General features: G+C 36.0%; 1 protein-coding gene across 2 annotated transcripts in view; it reads left to right on the forward strand.

Annotated features, from left to right (window-relative positions):
* The window catches only part of C2H8orf34 (chromosome 2 C8orf34 homolog), a 141458-nt gene extending 127207 nt beyond the window's left edge, over positions 1-14251 (forward strand). The window contains exons 11-13 of one of the 2 annotated variants that reach the window (XM_030970399.1): positions 2373-2493; positions 7793-8004; positions 13553-14251. In XM_030970399.1, the coding sequence (XP_030826259.1) occupies positions 2373-2493; positions 7793-8004; positions 13553-13792 (573 nt within the window). In that variant the 3' untranslated portion in view covers positions 13793-14251. Of the gene's footprint in view, positions 1-2372; positions 2494-7792; positions 12836-13552 lie in introns of those variants that run through there. The other variant, XM_030970391.1, reaches the window with a different exon arrangement.
* The last annotated feature ends 660 nt before the right edge of the window (positions 14252-14911 follow it).

A 14911-nucleotide genomic window follows, 5' to 3' on the forward strand; every position in this document is an offset into this window, starting at 1 on the left:
AAAGATAATTCCATTTCCAGAAGCATTTCCAGGACATGGAAAGTGAAATCATCTCATCAGGCTAACCTTTGGAAGTATGTTTAAAGGAGATCAAGGAGTTACTGAAAGCTGATAATAATTTGCTATAATAAGCTTGAATAGTCCAATGAAAGACTATTAGAAGAGCAGTTTGGCTGTCAAGTACTGCCACAGACCACTGACTATTTTTATTCCATATTTCATCAAAGTTGTATTTATGAATGAAATTGTATATTCAAAAAAAGATTAATCCTTATAACCCTGGGTTGTTTTTTTTTTTGTATGCTTTTTCCCAGATATGAAAATATACCCTATAAAATGCAAATAAAAATGTCTTTTTTCCACCATAAAAATCTAGGGACAAAGAATATCTAAAAATAGGTTGAAAAATGAAAAATTGGCGTTCTCTTACATACCTTTTCCCCCTTCCCTTATTTAATTTCATTCATTTCAGAGGAACTGATCACAGAATAATATATTCTTCGATTTTAAGATCGATATTGGATAACTAATATCCATTTGAAATAATTATTTAGTAATGTAATTTAATAGAGATTAATATTCTGTAGTGAGCTCATTAATCCCAGTTTCTATTTGGATGGAGAATTCACAGTGAGGACCCAAGTCAAAAATGCTCAAGGGAGAACAAGCGAATCAGGTCTAGTGATATGTCTGAAATAAAATTGTTTGAAGGTGCCTTCACTTCTGGGTAATTTACTGTTTTATTCAGCTATTCCTCTATATTTGCATGGGATTAAATACAGGTAACTTTAACCAGGGAAGAATTAGCATTAAAAAAACATATGGAAAATAAAAAAAATGTTGTTACTGTTCTGAAAATTTTATGAATTAATAAGAATAGAGTTATCTGCAGCTTCAAACTGTTTTGTGTGCTGGTAAATGTGACTGAGCTTTTTTGCATATGTACAAACAGCATTACAGTATAGCTGTTGCTTTAAAAATATAAATCTGTGTTATCTTATTTTAAAGAGGCATGGTTCACAATGATCACTTGCATTCAGAGCAGTGTTTATTTGGAATGGATTAGGAATGATTTAAAATATATCCCATATTAACGTTTTACTTCTGTGGAATTATGCCTACTTTTCTAAAAGGGAAGGCAGCTACACTGTTTAAAGCTTTTTTTTTTTTTTGTGAATAGAGATGATACCAAACCTATATTTTCATGTTCATCCTTTGAACTGTGCTGCACCTCTCCCTGTGGGCTAAGAGTCTGGCCAGGGAAGTGCCATCACTCAGGGCAGTGATCCACAGCAGCCCCGTGTCAGCTGTGATGCAGCTCCAGCCTGATGGACTGTGGAGTCTCGTGTGCCCTCTGTGAATGGGGCCACCAGTTTGGGTCTCCCTCCTCTGACCAATCATTCTTCTCCCTGAAATTACTTCAGCTTAATGTCTTTGTAACAGTGACCTCTCTAAATTTGCTCAGCATTAAATGAAAGATTTAAAAATTAGTTAAGAGGTGAATGGAAATGTGACCATTGCATAAGCCTTGTTTCTTTAGGAAACAAACAAAACTTCCCAGACTACAGATGAAATGTTTTGTGAGGTTATAATGTAAAATTTATTTCAGATAGACTGTCAAGAATTATTTAATTGATGTTTTTGTTTGTTGTTTTTATTTGGGGTTTTTTTCATGAGCAAGTCTTGTCTTGCACAATTGGTCATATGTTTTACTGTGCATTTCCCATACACATCTATCAAATTTTCCTCATAGTATGTCTTACAAAAATTTCCTAAAACTATATTTAGTGGATTCCAGGAAAAGCAAATAATTTTGAATACCACAGTGTTCAATAAAGAAGAGACTGGGGGCAATGGTCTTTTTGCTGACTACCCTTTCAAACTGGTATGGTGATTGGTAATTCAAACCCTGATGATTTAGCTTTTTCTGAAGGAATACTTCTTGCAGTGATAAAACAGTACTGGAAATTTTGATTAGGAAATTCTATGATATTCCCAGAAGTGCAGCTTTGCAGAGATGCTGAGCCAAATATTATGGTAATTTTAAAAAAGTGCTTACTAAATAATTGGAACTGCAGAGAATGTAAATCATTGAGGAATTTGTCCTGTTATGATGTCTCAGCATAGAGCAAGAGCTTATGTGAAGGTGTATATCTGAGTTATTGTAGAACTGCTTCTTTTAACTAATTCCTACTATTTATTTTATGTACGTTAAGAACGATATTTTGTAGTATTTTGCATAAAATTTTGTATACTCTACATAATAAGCTCCAGATTCCTGATCCTATATAGGGACATCATTCTTTTTATTGTTTATTCTATAAATATGAAACTGGATTAAAAGCATTCAATTTTCTTTTTATCTGTGTAAGTCTCAGACAGTTTGGACCTTGGATGCTGTGAGTGTTAGACCTGGAGTTTCCCCAAGGCAGAAACTCCTAAAGGACTCCTTAGCAGCAAAAGAACTTCAGACCATGGAAAAGCACCTAGCTGGTATGTATGGGATCAAGGAACCATAAAATGCCTAGAAGTACTACCCAGCTTGCACTGCCAATATTTCAGATGAAAGAAAAAATTATCTAACTCACATGCTGATGAAAACAGATGAAAACTTTATTTTTTTTTCATTGAAGAAAACACAATTAGTATTTTATTTGTAGATGTAATGAACTTCACTGAAATCACAGTAAGTATACTACTTAAACAGTAATTAAACCATGTTAAATATGCTGTAGTCTGAAAGCATAATAACGCACCTTTTTTTTGTTTTCATGTTTCACCCAGACTTATGCAATAAGGAGGTACTGATGTTTTACTTACTGTTAAATAGTCTTTAAAAGCAGGCTGCAGTGGATCTTTAACTGGAGAACAGATTGCTTTGCAGGAAAAACTTGTCTTGTTCATGAGAATTCTGGCTGAGTGAAATCTGTTAGTTTGTGTGTCTTGGAACATCTGCAACATCTTTGATGGCGTAACCATTTCTGAAAAGTAAAAAAAAAAAAGTGGGGGGTTATTGGTAAAGAGATGTTTCAGAGCTTTATAAAATTAATGAGGAATATTCTAAAATTTATCTTGCAATTTGTTCTTCTTTGTAACCAACGTTTTCTATCTTCAGCTTTCATTAAAAGGTCTGACATGGACCTATATTGTGGTAGTCCTATGTTATGCATGCTATTTGTCATATGGTGAAAGCTTCATAGGCTAATTCTGTGAAAAGTAATGCTTCACTAGGATGTGAAGACTATATATATAAAATGAAGGTAGAAACAAAATTTATTTGATCATTCTTCTAGGTTATTTAGAGAGTGAGGCAGAGAACGCTTTCAGTGTGATATTTTAAAACACTTTGGGTATTTATCTTGCCAATAACAATGGTGAGAGAGCTGTATCCTCTTTAGAAAGGGGGTGTTGCAGCTGAGGTCAAGGCAGATGACAAAGCTATAAGCACAGTGAGGGAAGCTTTTTAGGAATAGGTTTTGCTCATAATGGAGCACAAACTAAAAATTACAATATATGCAAATGAAGCCTTTTTAGGTGGGTTTTGTGTCAGACAGTAGAGATGCTGTAATTCAGTTTTTTTAATAGGTTCATAAAGCTAACAGCTATGAGAGCTGCAGCCGCTGCCAAACTAGATTTAAAAATCCATGAGCCCTCTCTCTAAACTGAAACTCCCAGGAACATCTAGTGGGAACCAGGACAGCAGCAAACCAATACGTGGTTTCTGTAGCATAGCAGGGACCTGTGTACCTCAAAGGCCCTGATACTGAGGTACCACTTGTTTTCCCTTACGTTGTTACTCAGGAGGAGTTTGGTGAAGATCTCCCTACTTTGATTTATGTCCTAATTGGTCTCACTTCCATGGTCATACAAGCTGTTCTTGCATGTATTATGCTGTGGAAAATGCAGTCCCTTGGCAAAGCTGACAGTAATAACTACAAAATTCAATAGAATATGAAATTTTAAATACTTAATTGACCGTAAAGTAACTAGGTACCTTTACTTAATCTCTGAGATCCCTTCTGCAGTTGTGTGACCCACAAGATTTTCTCTCTCACATCGGTGCTGCTCCTGTCATTTGACTTTTGGCCTGATATTTCAGTAAAGCTGTTGTTACATGAGATTCATGTAACAACAATTTTTGTCTGGCTGAGAAGTTCACATGAAAACAGTCCAATTATTAAACATTGGATTATTGTATTCTGAATAATTCATGCCCTATTATAACACCAGTGGTGCTTGAGACAATTACTCCCCTCAAAGACAAGAATAACGTAATTTCCATGAATAATCAGTTCAGAGTACCTCAGATAATAATGCTGTGATTTTGCATAGCCTCATTTATCTTACACATTTGCAAAAGTTCAAGTGTCTGTGATATCAGCAAGTCTCTTGTTTCAGTACTTTTAGCAAGTGTAATGGAACCTATTAATTCCATGGAGTGGCTGCCTATCTAGGCAGTAATTTAGATGCCTGAGCTATGACTTGGATTACCTGTGTAATGATGAAATATGGCCCCCTGTCTCACATGCACCTTCTTAAGGGGCCTGGCCTTCCCTTATGGACTATGTGCTGGATAAAAATCACTCCTAACATAAGGCATAATTTGGTGCCGTTGCCTAAATTAGGAACTAGCACCAATTGCCAGCAACTGCCTCAGTACCTTGACATTTGAAAACAGCAGTTTTACAAAATCAGATACTGGAGCAGTTTTCCTTCTCTACATATGGCTCATATATTTTTTTTTGTCTAAAATCCAGGCTCTTGTGTTATTATGGCTGCTTTATATCATGAGCAAATGGAGATTATTATTTTCTTGGTAGTTTATTCCAGCATCTTGCCAATTTGGTGTGTTGCACTGATTTTGTGGTCTTCGTATACTTCTGGAAAATATTTTATCACAAGAAGAACTGTTAAAAAATAAACAGTTTATAAGTGCATATGAATGATATCCTTATTCTGGATATGTTTTTATTTGAAAGCAAAATGCCTTTGTGTTGCTCTGTTGCATTTTATTTTCCTTCAAATGACCACAACAAAGATTTTTAAAAATCCTAAGTCATAATTCAATTGTATTATTTAATATGGATCAGATAATACTGCAAAGCTGAGAATGTGTGTCTTCTTTTTCTTTCTGGCTGAAAGGCTTATATTAAAGCAAAATCAAACAGAAGATGTGTAAATAAAACTGAATAATTATGCTATGGAAACATGTTAATTATGTGTAGAGAAATTATTATAATTGGTTTATCTGCAGGCTTGATTGCTATATGAAATTAAGGAAACATGAGCCAGCATATAATATTTATTTAACCCTATTAAATCATTCAATATTCATGCTATTTTCTGGCATACTGAATTCACTACAGGCAAGTTGGATGTCTGTAATTTTGCAAAGAATTAGACTAGGCTGGTTCTTTACAAGACCATATTCTTCATTTGGTTTAAATCAGTAGCCCACAGAATCATTTATTGGCCCCTGATTTTTTGCCAGGCATCTTACACATTCTGCACCAGAAGAGGAGCAGAAAGCAAGTTAAGGGGGCTGCTTCTTCCCTCTCTAAGATCAGCTCAGTTGGTCAGAGCCTGGTGCTAATAACACCAAGGTCACCATCAAGGTTTGATCCTCATATGGGCCAAATGGAAGAGTTTGACTTGATGATCCTTGTAGGTCCCTTCCAGTTAAGAAGATTCTGTGATGCTGTGATTCACTACTCCACAGTCATGAGACCCCACCTGAGTGCTGCATTCAGCTCTGGGGCCCCCAAGGTAAAAAGGATGTGGACCTGTTTGAGTGGGTCCAGAGGAGGCCATGAAGATGCTCAGGGGGCTGGAGCATCTCTCACAGCCTGAGAGATTTGGGGTTGTTTGGCCTGGAGAAGTGAAAGCTACAGGGAGAGCTAATTGTGGCCTTCCAGTACCTAAAAGGGCCTGCAAGAGAGCTGGAGAGACATTTTTATACAGGTATGTAGTGATAGGATAAGGAATAAAGGGTTTAAACAAAAACAGGAGAGGTTTATATTAAATGTTGAGAAGATATTCTTGACTGTGTGGGTGGTGAGGCACTGGAGCAGGTTGCCCAGAGAAGCTTTGGATGTGTTGTCCCTAACGGTGCTCAAGGCCAGGTGGGATGGAGCTCTGAGCAACATGATTTAGTGGGAGGCATTCCTGCCTATAACCAGTGGGTTTGGAACCAGGTGACCTTTAAGGTTTCTTCCAGCCTACACTATTCTCTGATTCCATGAAGTTACAAAGTGAAAGCATAATCGAAGAGTAGTTCAAGATGTAATAATTTCAAAATAGAAAGAATTAATTTTAAGGGGTCAGTTATAAATGTTCTTAACTGTCTGCTAGAAATATTGACTATGTTTTGAAATTTGCTAACAGTAAAATATTTAATCTTTAAAAAGTTGAGAGACACTTTTATCTGAGGCTTTCACAACTATTTCAATTTTATTAGTTTTTCTAATAATAACATTTGAATTGTGTGCAATAGGTTGTATTAGACTAGTAACATGAAATTGGCATGGCTTATTTCCTGTTTTCAAGATCTTATAAAATATGTTGATGTTAAAGGAAGCACATCTTTAATTATTTAACATACAACATTCCTTTTATACCTACTGGTAAACACAAGTGAAAAAAAATCTCATTTTCCAATATGCAGTTTAGAATCTGGTTCTTTTAGGACATTTAGAACCTGAAATAATTGTTGTAAAATAAAAAACTAAATGCTTATTTTAGACAAGTTGACTTAGTGGGTGTTTAAATCAGTAGAGCCTTGCTACTTTACAGCTTCTGGGACTGTGACTTGTTAATGGGAATGGCATTGCTATTTTAAAGATAATCAGCTGTCTCTATGAAAATCAAGTACAGTAAAGTACATGCCAGTGAAAGTGAAAATTCATAACAGTAGTGTAAGATAAAATAAACTTGATTAAACTGTTTCTTAAGCTCTACATTTGTACTTGCAAGGACTTTCAATATGTTATCAATGCTAACCTAAATTCCAGCTACCGTCGCCTGACTTTGATGGCTGTATTCTGATTTAACACATTAGAAGCATTATAATGATTTAAATTATTTCAGGAAACACTTTTCATTCACTGTCCTTAACCTGTTGTGGTTTTAAAAGAGATCTTATTTTTTATGGCTGTGTGCAAGGCAGGGGTTGGACCACTCCAATGGCTGTCACCTTTTCTCCTTGGGCTCTGGACATCGTGACCCCATCACCTGCTGCAGCACTGATGGCAGGCCAGAACACGAGATTCAGGTTCAAACAGGATCACAAATCCAGACATACCAGAGTGCCAGAGTTCAATAGTTACTTCTCTCAGAGTTTTGGTTGGGCAGTGGACAGCAGGGCCAGAAGAAAAAATCTTGCCTTGAGCCAGTTTTGGATTGCAGCTCAGGATGGCAGGTTTACATCACTGCTCTATCTTGGTTTGCTACTAATCTTGATTTTGCAGTAACGGTGCAAAAGCCACAGAGACATAATTTTGATGACACAAGAGGAATTTTTATAGGTTGTGTTGATATTCAATGAAGAGGTAATATTTCATTGCTGCAGGGTAGCTGTGTTTGCAGTGAACCAAATGTAAATAAACTTTAGGGGAATGCTTGCCAAACATTTGCGCTGTTAATTCTGATGCCTTTAATTTTAAGCATGAATAGATTTTCTCTGAACAGCTTCAGGTTTTCACTTACATTGGAGAAAATCATTGAGAGTTTTAAACCAGAGAGAAACAGACAGTGAGTTTCTTTCTTTTCCATTTGTTCATGTGTGTGTGCACAGACATTGAGAAGGACCTCGCACTGTGGGAAGAAGCAAGGCTCTCAAGAAGCCCTGGTGTCCAGCATCCCAGTGTAGTTACCTCTGACCACCAAGGCACTCTTCAAGCTGCACAGGGCCCAACCCCAAGGCCTCAGGTGCCAACTCCGACAGGGAAGAACATCCAGCTCCAAGGAGGCAAATCGCCGCCGCTGCCAGCTAACAGCAGAACACAGGTCTCTGGTGTCACAAACAGCAGTGCACAAACCAAGAGGCCATCAGCTCCAGGGAGCAGACCTATGACCCCAAATAGCTTGCTGTCACGGCCTCTTACCCCTAGCAACCAAGGAAATAGGGAAGGCATTATTAGCATGCAAAGAAGCAGATCTTTGTCATCTAAGAGCCAAATGGGGAGGACCCTCAGTGCTGCTTCAGGGCTTTCTGTGCAAGTGAGTGGAGATGTTGTTGGAACTGTCACTACTCAGAGAAACAGTTTATCAGAAGTAAGATTTTCGATTTAATGTTTTTGCTATGTTTAATAATGCCAAGACTTGATTGCATTTTATGTTCAAGTAACATCAGTATACCTAATGTAACCTACTGTGCTGAAAAGAACTTGAAATAGAATGATCAGAAAATTAGCAAGGAAATACTGCTCAGCTTTGAGAGGTACTCATTACAGAATGTCAGTATTATTACAGAAATCATACTTGAACACGTGTGTGCCCCAAATTTACCATGAGCTCGGTAGGGCTTTGCCTGTACAATGCATAGCAGTTTTATTAGCATTACGGTTTCTAACAGGTGCATATCTCTGGAATATTAAAAAAAACCTTTATCTAATCTTTATATTCCATGATATTTTTTTCCTGCTGCACTGGCAGTGCATGATATTTTCTTGATCTACTTTATATCTCATATTTTTGGGCAATTGGAATGATTAGTTAGGCATCACTGAAAGGACAGGTTTTCCCAAAGCACCAAACTGAATTGCAAGAGAAAATGTCCAACATTGTTGAATCACTGTCTAATACTATATGCATGGTAACTAGGCTAATTTACAGCATCAAAATTTCCTGTCACATATTATTGGCTTTTACAGGACTAGTCTTTGTTTAAAACAAAACAAAAGAAAAAGTTAAAGTACCTTGTAAATTCTGAGTAGGATTCTCCTCTGCTAACCTTAGCTGCCTTAAAGATAACTTCATTGTGTGGGCAGTGGAAATTAAAGCACATGTGAAAGAAAACCCCTGCTGTCTATCTCTATACATGCCTTACAAAGGTGAGTCTTTTCTCAGGATATGCCAGTCCTTCTGTACTGACTTGAGAAGGAACTGTGTGTCTAGACTGCTGATTTTTTAGTGGTGGAATATGTTGGTTCCCACCATTATTACCAATCTCTTTGTAATCCATTTGTCAAAACCTGGAGACCTTTTTTCCAAGACAGAAAATAATATCATACCTTTAGATTGTTTCTGAGGAGTATCATCTGTTTTAATAATCTGTTGGGTGTGACACTTGATACAATGTGTTATCAGTCTCATGACTTCTTAAGGAAATTTCAAATGTTGTTTATGATAGTGTTGCTTAGGGTTGTTTTAGAAAAATTAAATACGTAGTATAACTCTTCAATTAACTATACAACGTCCATTATTTGTTGTGAAGGAAAGGAAATGAGGCACAGATTATTCTAGAATTTGGGGAAGAAATCTTACCTCAATTTGGTGGTGAAATAAATACTCATTATTTTGGTGTTTGAATGACAGTGCACTAATCCCATCACTTGAGTTGTTTCTTCACTTAGAATTGAATATCCAGATTAAATACATGAGGACTGAAGGTGACTATAGTTCTTCTGAAAGTGTCTTCACTGCCAGTTGATATATTTTCAAGCCACGTTTCCCATTAAAAAAAAAAAGACACTTAATTTTAACACTTTTTTTTTTACAAAAAAATCACGTTGTGTCCTCTTTTGAAGTATGGGATGTGTTTGTGTGTTAGAATTTCCACTTATACCAGAAAATAAGAATTGAAATTAATTTTTAACTAAAATATGTTCAGAAGAAATGAAGGGTTTTATTGTCTCCAACTAAATTCTTCACCCCTCTTTTTCTTCTTTTTTAGGCAGTCTTGTTCTTAACTGATACGCAGTCATGTGATGCCAAGTAAAGTTGTTGTATATGCTCCTGAAACTATGTGTATGTAAGGTATAAGATATCCAGTCTGCCCACCTCTTTTGATCTTTCCTGTAAAAAGGCAGACAGTTAAAAATGCTTTCTTCCAGAGCCTTTCTGTAGTTTTGGTAATAATAAGCAAGAGTCCCATTTAATTTGCCGTGTCTTGTTACTTCTGTTTGCTGAGAGCTCTCACAGTAAGTGTCCTGTTATCCTTTTAATATATGTATATATTTGTCTCAAGAATTTTAGGAAGTGAGCAATATTATTGTGCTATTTTCCAGTTAGAATAGCATGTCCAGATTCAGCCAGCAATCCACTGTAAAGCTGATGTTAAACCTCAGCATTTCTATGCAGGATCTTATCCTCTGTTAAAATCCCTTCTAGAAGTGACAAATTCTTTTCTTTCTCTTTGCTTACTGGGTACAATAGTACCTTGGCTGCTAGTGACCCAGCTCAGACCCTATTTATCCTTTCTGACATGCACAAGTGGCCTTTGACATAATGGAAACTCAGCTTGGGACTAGCTCTGCTTCCAAAGGGAAGCTGCTGGTACGACACGTTCATAGTGATGACCGTCGTGTGCCAGGTTGTGAAGGCCCATAGATATCAGAAAGTAGCTGGTGGAGATCTGGCTAATCTGCCACTCCCAGCCTCATTTCTGAAGTGTTATACTAGAAGCTTTCAAGCTGTCTTTTGCCCACTTAAGTTCCTGGTCACTTAGAGAAGTGGATTTAGACAGAACATACCCAGGAAATATGTCTGCTCTGTGACATTTTTTGCCCTGTTAGACATTTCCTCCCATTTGTGGCCATATGATTTCATTTTCTTGTGTCACAGCTTGTCTCTGACCATGGAGATATATTTTTAAAAGGCAGAGGTGGTTTGGGGTAGGAGAACAAGCGTCCTGCCTGTCTTTGTACTATTACAAATCACAAACATATAAAACTCAAGGCTGATACTGTAATTTATTTTGCAACTTTCATTGTAGGTTTTGTATCCTCTTCCTGTATAAAACCAGTAAAATAAAAGAGGGGAAATTGCCTTTATTCTTATTAGCCTTATGGTCTCAACTGGGAATTTCTACTGGATGTAAATACACTATGGTTATATTGCCAATCCTATGGAAGATACTATGATGAGATTTTTTGAAAATAACTCTGCTTCCTTACTTTTAGGTGATGTTAACGAAATTAATCAGTAGAATGTTGATATATATTTGATGAGAATAAGTCAGTTGAAAAGAATGTGACTACTGGGTGCCAGGAGCATGTTTTACCCTAAGGAGCTTGATATACTTATTTATTTACTTGCTTATTTGTTGAGAATTTTAACATATCTCTCAATGCCTTATGTATGCTTCCTAGATTGTAATGTGTTTCAAAGTAACATAAGAAGTCTAAATAGAAAAATATTACTAATAAATACAATTCAAAGTTCTTAATCTTTAGTAAAGTTCATGCTGCAGCATGGGTGGTTCAATCTTGTTATAGCACAAATCTTAAATAATTTGGCAAGTACTTAACATATCAGCTGTTAAGAATGTTTTGGGGTTTTTTAATGCTCAAGACTTATAATGATCTGAGATTTTGTGGACAAGTTTCTGCCTCCTGGCACACATAATATTACTAAGTTCTAACAGGTGTGTTTTATTATCAGCTCTGTTCAAGGCTGAATTGAATTATAGCAAAGAAATGCTACCTAGAGAAATAGTTTTATTATCTCTATAAAGGTAATAAATCAGGGTTCCAAATCCTTTGGCAGAGATACTTTTATGCATGTTCCTAATCCTTTGGTGTTTTGTATAAATTGGCAAAGGAATGTTGAACCTTGCTTATCTCTTTAGGATGGATTCCATTAAAGTGACACAATTCTGTGATACTTGTCAATAGCTGTTGAGATGAAAATACCACTGATTCCCTTGTTTGCCATATCATTTTCTGAGCAGAAGAAATTTTGCAATCATTTAATTTTTTCAGATAAAGTGGTATTCAGCAATCCTTATTAGTCTGTCATTGTTGAGAGCAGGAAACTTTGTCTTATTTGAATATAGCCTTGATTAAAAAAAAATTTACTTCCATTTACTGGAGTACAGAGCATAAATTGTGATGAGGACTCTCTTTTTGGTCAGATACTCTCATTCTGTTCCACTGCCGGACTCAGGTCTTTGCTCTGTGTTTTTGGAAGATTAAAAAGTGTGTGGATCAGTGTGGGAGTCACACATGCCTACTGCAAGAATCCTGTTCCTTGAACCAAAACGTTCAGTGTTGTAGGCAGCAACCTTCTCCAGCACAGCACATTGGAAATGGCAATACATGAGTCAGGCCTGGAGCTCCTGCCTGAATTTACTGCTGGCCCATGGCAGCAGTCTTTGTGAATTTTTAACACGTTACTGACAGAATTAATAATTTACTCCCAGCGAGCTAGATCTTGATTGAGCAGCCTTCAGTCTCTCAAAACTGATTTAAACAAGCCTGGATTCTGTATTTAAATCAGATAGCCTAAGAATAAAATTTATGTTGCAATACAATTTAACTTTAAATATGTAGATTCTCATTTCAGCTGATATAACACAAAACAAGGTTATTATCCCCCTTTTTTTTTTCAAGAACTTATATAAATCTGGCCAGTAATTTTATGATATCTGGCCAAGGTTAAAGTTTTCTTTTATAGACTAAACTTGCATGTTTGAACTGCCTTTGAAAATAAAACTGTGCATTCCAGTCTCATCTCTCCCCGTGAATATTTCAAAGGAATGTGTCAAAGTATTTTATATGTCTGTGTGTATACCTGTTCACATGCATATGTGCATGTCTGCATGGAAAAATATTCTTATATGCATACATGTATACATTATATTAAAAAGTAGGCAATTTTAAAACATTTTCAAAGCATATATTCAGCAGCATATGCATTTTTAACCATTTAAAGCATTTATATTTTGATGTTTTAATGGTATGTTTACAAAAGTTTCCATAACATTTTTCCTTCCTAAGCCTTCTCCTTATGCAGCAAAACCATAAGTTCTAAATCAGGTGTCAGGTTCTTGTACTTATTAGACTAGAAACAGTGAAAATTTTGACATATCAAAGCCTCACTTAAGCAAATTGCATTTGAAATGTCTGTTCAGTCCAAAAACTGCAGGGTCAGATGTAATGTCTGCAATTTTGTCTTGTCATTGCATTTCCAAGATGAGTATGTATGTGTCTTACATATCTGTATTTATAGTGGAGAGATAGTGAAATAAATCCCTTCATTTTGGTGTGTTTGGGTTTGATTTTTTTTTGTTGTTTCTTTGTTTGGTTTGTTTGTTTGCTTTTGGTTTTTTTTTGGTTTTTGTGGTTTTTGTGGATTTTTGTTTGTTTGGTTTTGGGTTTTGTTTGTTTTGGGGAGTGTTTTTTTTTTTTTTTTTTTTGTTTTACTGAATAGCTTAAAAAAATTCCAAGGAGCCTGCACATCAACTACATTTTGATTTTATTTCACAGCAAGTTGTTTTTTGTTTTTAAAGGCTTTCTCCTCTCTAGTTAATTGAGGCTAGTGTTTGCTGCAGTCTTCATTTATACAGAACAATTGTTTGTTATTTTATCTAAAATAGATCTGTTTGTGGCAGGATGAATTCTTACAACAGCTTCAACTTTCTCATCAACCTTGGATATTGCCAAGTGACACAGAAAGTGAAGGAGTGGAAGCTGACCAAGACAAATGTAAGTATATGTGTAAGGACCAGATAATATGTCAAACCCCTCAACTGTACTTCTATTTTCCATATCTTCAAATATTGTGGAGATGTCATGCTTGCTCTCAGGATCTTTTCTCACAAGCACCAATAACTTATTTGTCTGAAGGCTGAACCTTCAGAATTGATCTGCAGAAGCTTTCCTGTAGTCACTGAACAATGACAAAATGATGACAGAACACTGTTTACTTAAGCTAAGTGAAACAATTTGTCCTGATGTGTTAAATGAGCTGTTCCAGAAAATAACATGAACTTGAAATAGATAATCTGTTTCATAAATCTGTATTCAACAGCAAAAAAAAAGCAAAGTAAAAAACTCCAGATCTAGAAAGCAGAGCCTCCCTCCTTAGGTATGACACTCCATTATCTCTATTTTGTTTACATTCTTTTTAATTCACCTGTATAAACAAAAAATTTCTTAATCATACCAGTAATCCTCAATATCCTGCACTCTTCAAAGTATTTGTCTAATTTGTGGAAGTGAGGGACAAGATCAGAGGATCAGCAGGATCAGAACAAGTAACAGGCTATAAATTGCAATATTTTCAAATTGTAGCAAATTCTCCCTGCCTACAAGGTACGTGTAAATGATCTTACTGTTTCACATTATCTCTTTTAATTCACAGTAGTTTTGTGATCTGTAAGGGTGAATATGCAAACTGCTTCCTAACATATTTTAGGTGATGTACTTGAAAAAGAACAGATGATTTAATCCGCATATTTAGAAAACTCAATACTGGTTTAAACATCAAGATTTAACATATGAAAAAAGATGTTTTCTTTACAGAAAGGAATAGTTCTGTAAGGGATTAAGGATTCATAAGAAACATGCCAGATAAACAGATTTTTTTTTAAATTATGCCACTTTAAATAATTGTTTTTTACTCATACATCAGTTTCACGAATTCATACATAGCCCAGAGTTTGACTAAAATTTAAATTTACACAGTGGGATCCTAAAGAGCATGTGCAGGTCTTTTTGAACACCAGTAAAATGTTGCAATGAGATTCTGTGCATCCAGCTGATTTTAGTGCAAGGCTGTAAGTCCAATTTGACTTGCACCAGAGCCTTTCAGTTACCTTTGAGCTGAAGCTCACCTTAGGTGGCTCAGGAGAGACTCTGGGACTGCCTTTTATGTTTATGCTATTTTTCCTCCGTATTTTCTGTAATGAATTTGCAGTCCCACAAACATTGGTAGGACTGGCTGTGCACACACAGACTGATGCTAATTA

The sequence above is a fragment of the Camarhynchus parvulus genome, chromosome 2 (assembly GCF_901933205.1).
Source record: "Camarhynchus parvulus chromosome 2, STF_HiC, whole genome shotgun sequence".
Taxonomy (NCBI): Eukaryota; Metazoa; Chordata; class Aves; order Passeriformes; family Thraupidae; genus Camarhynchus; species Camarhynchus parvulus.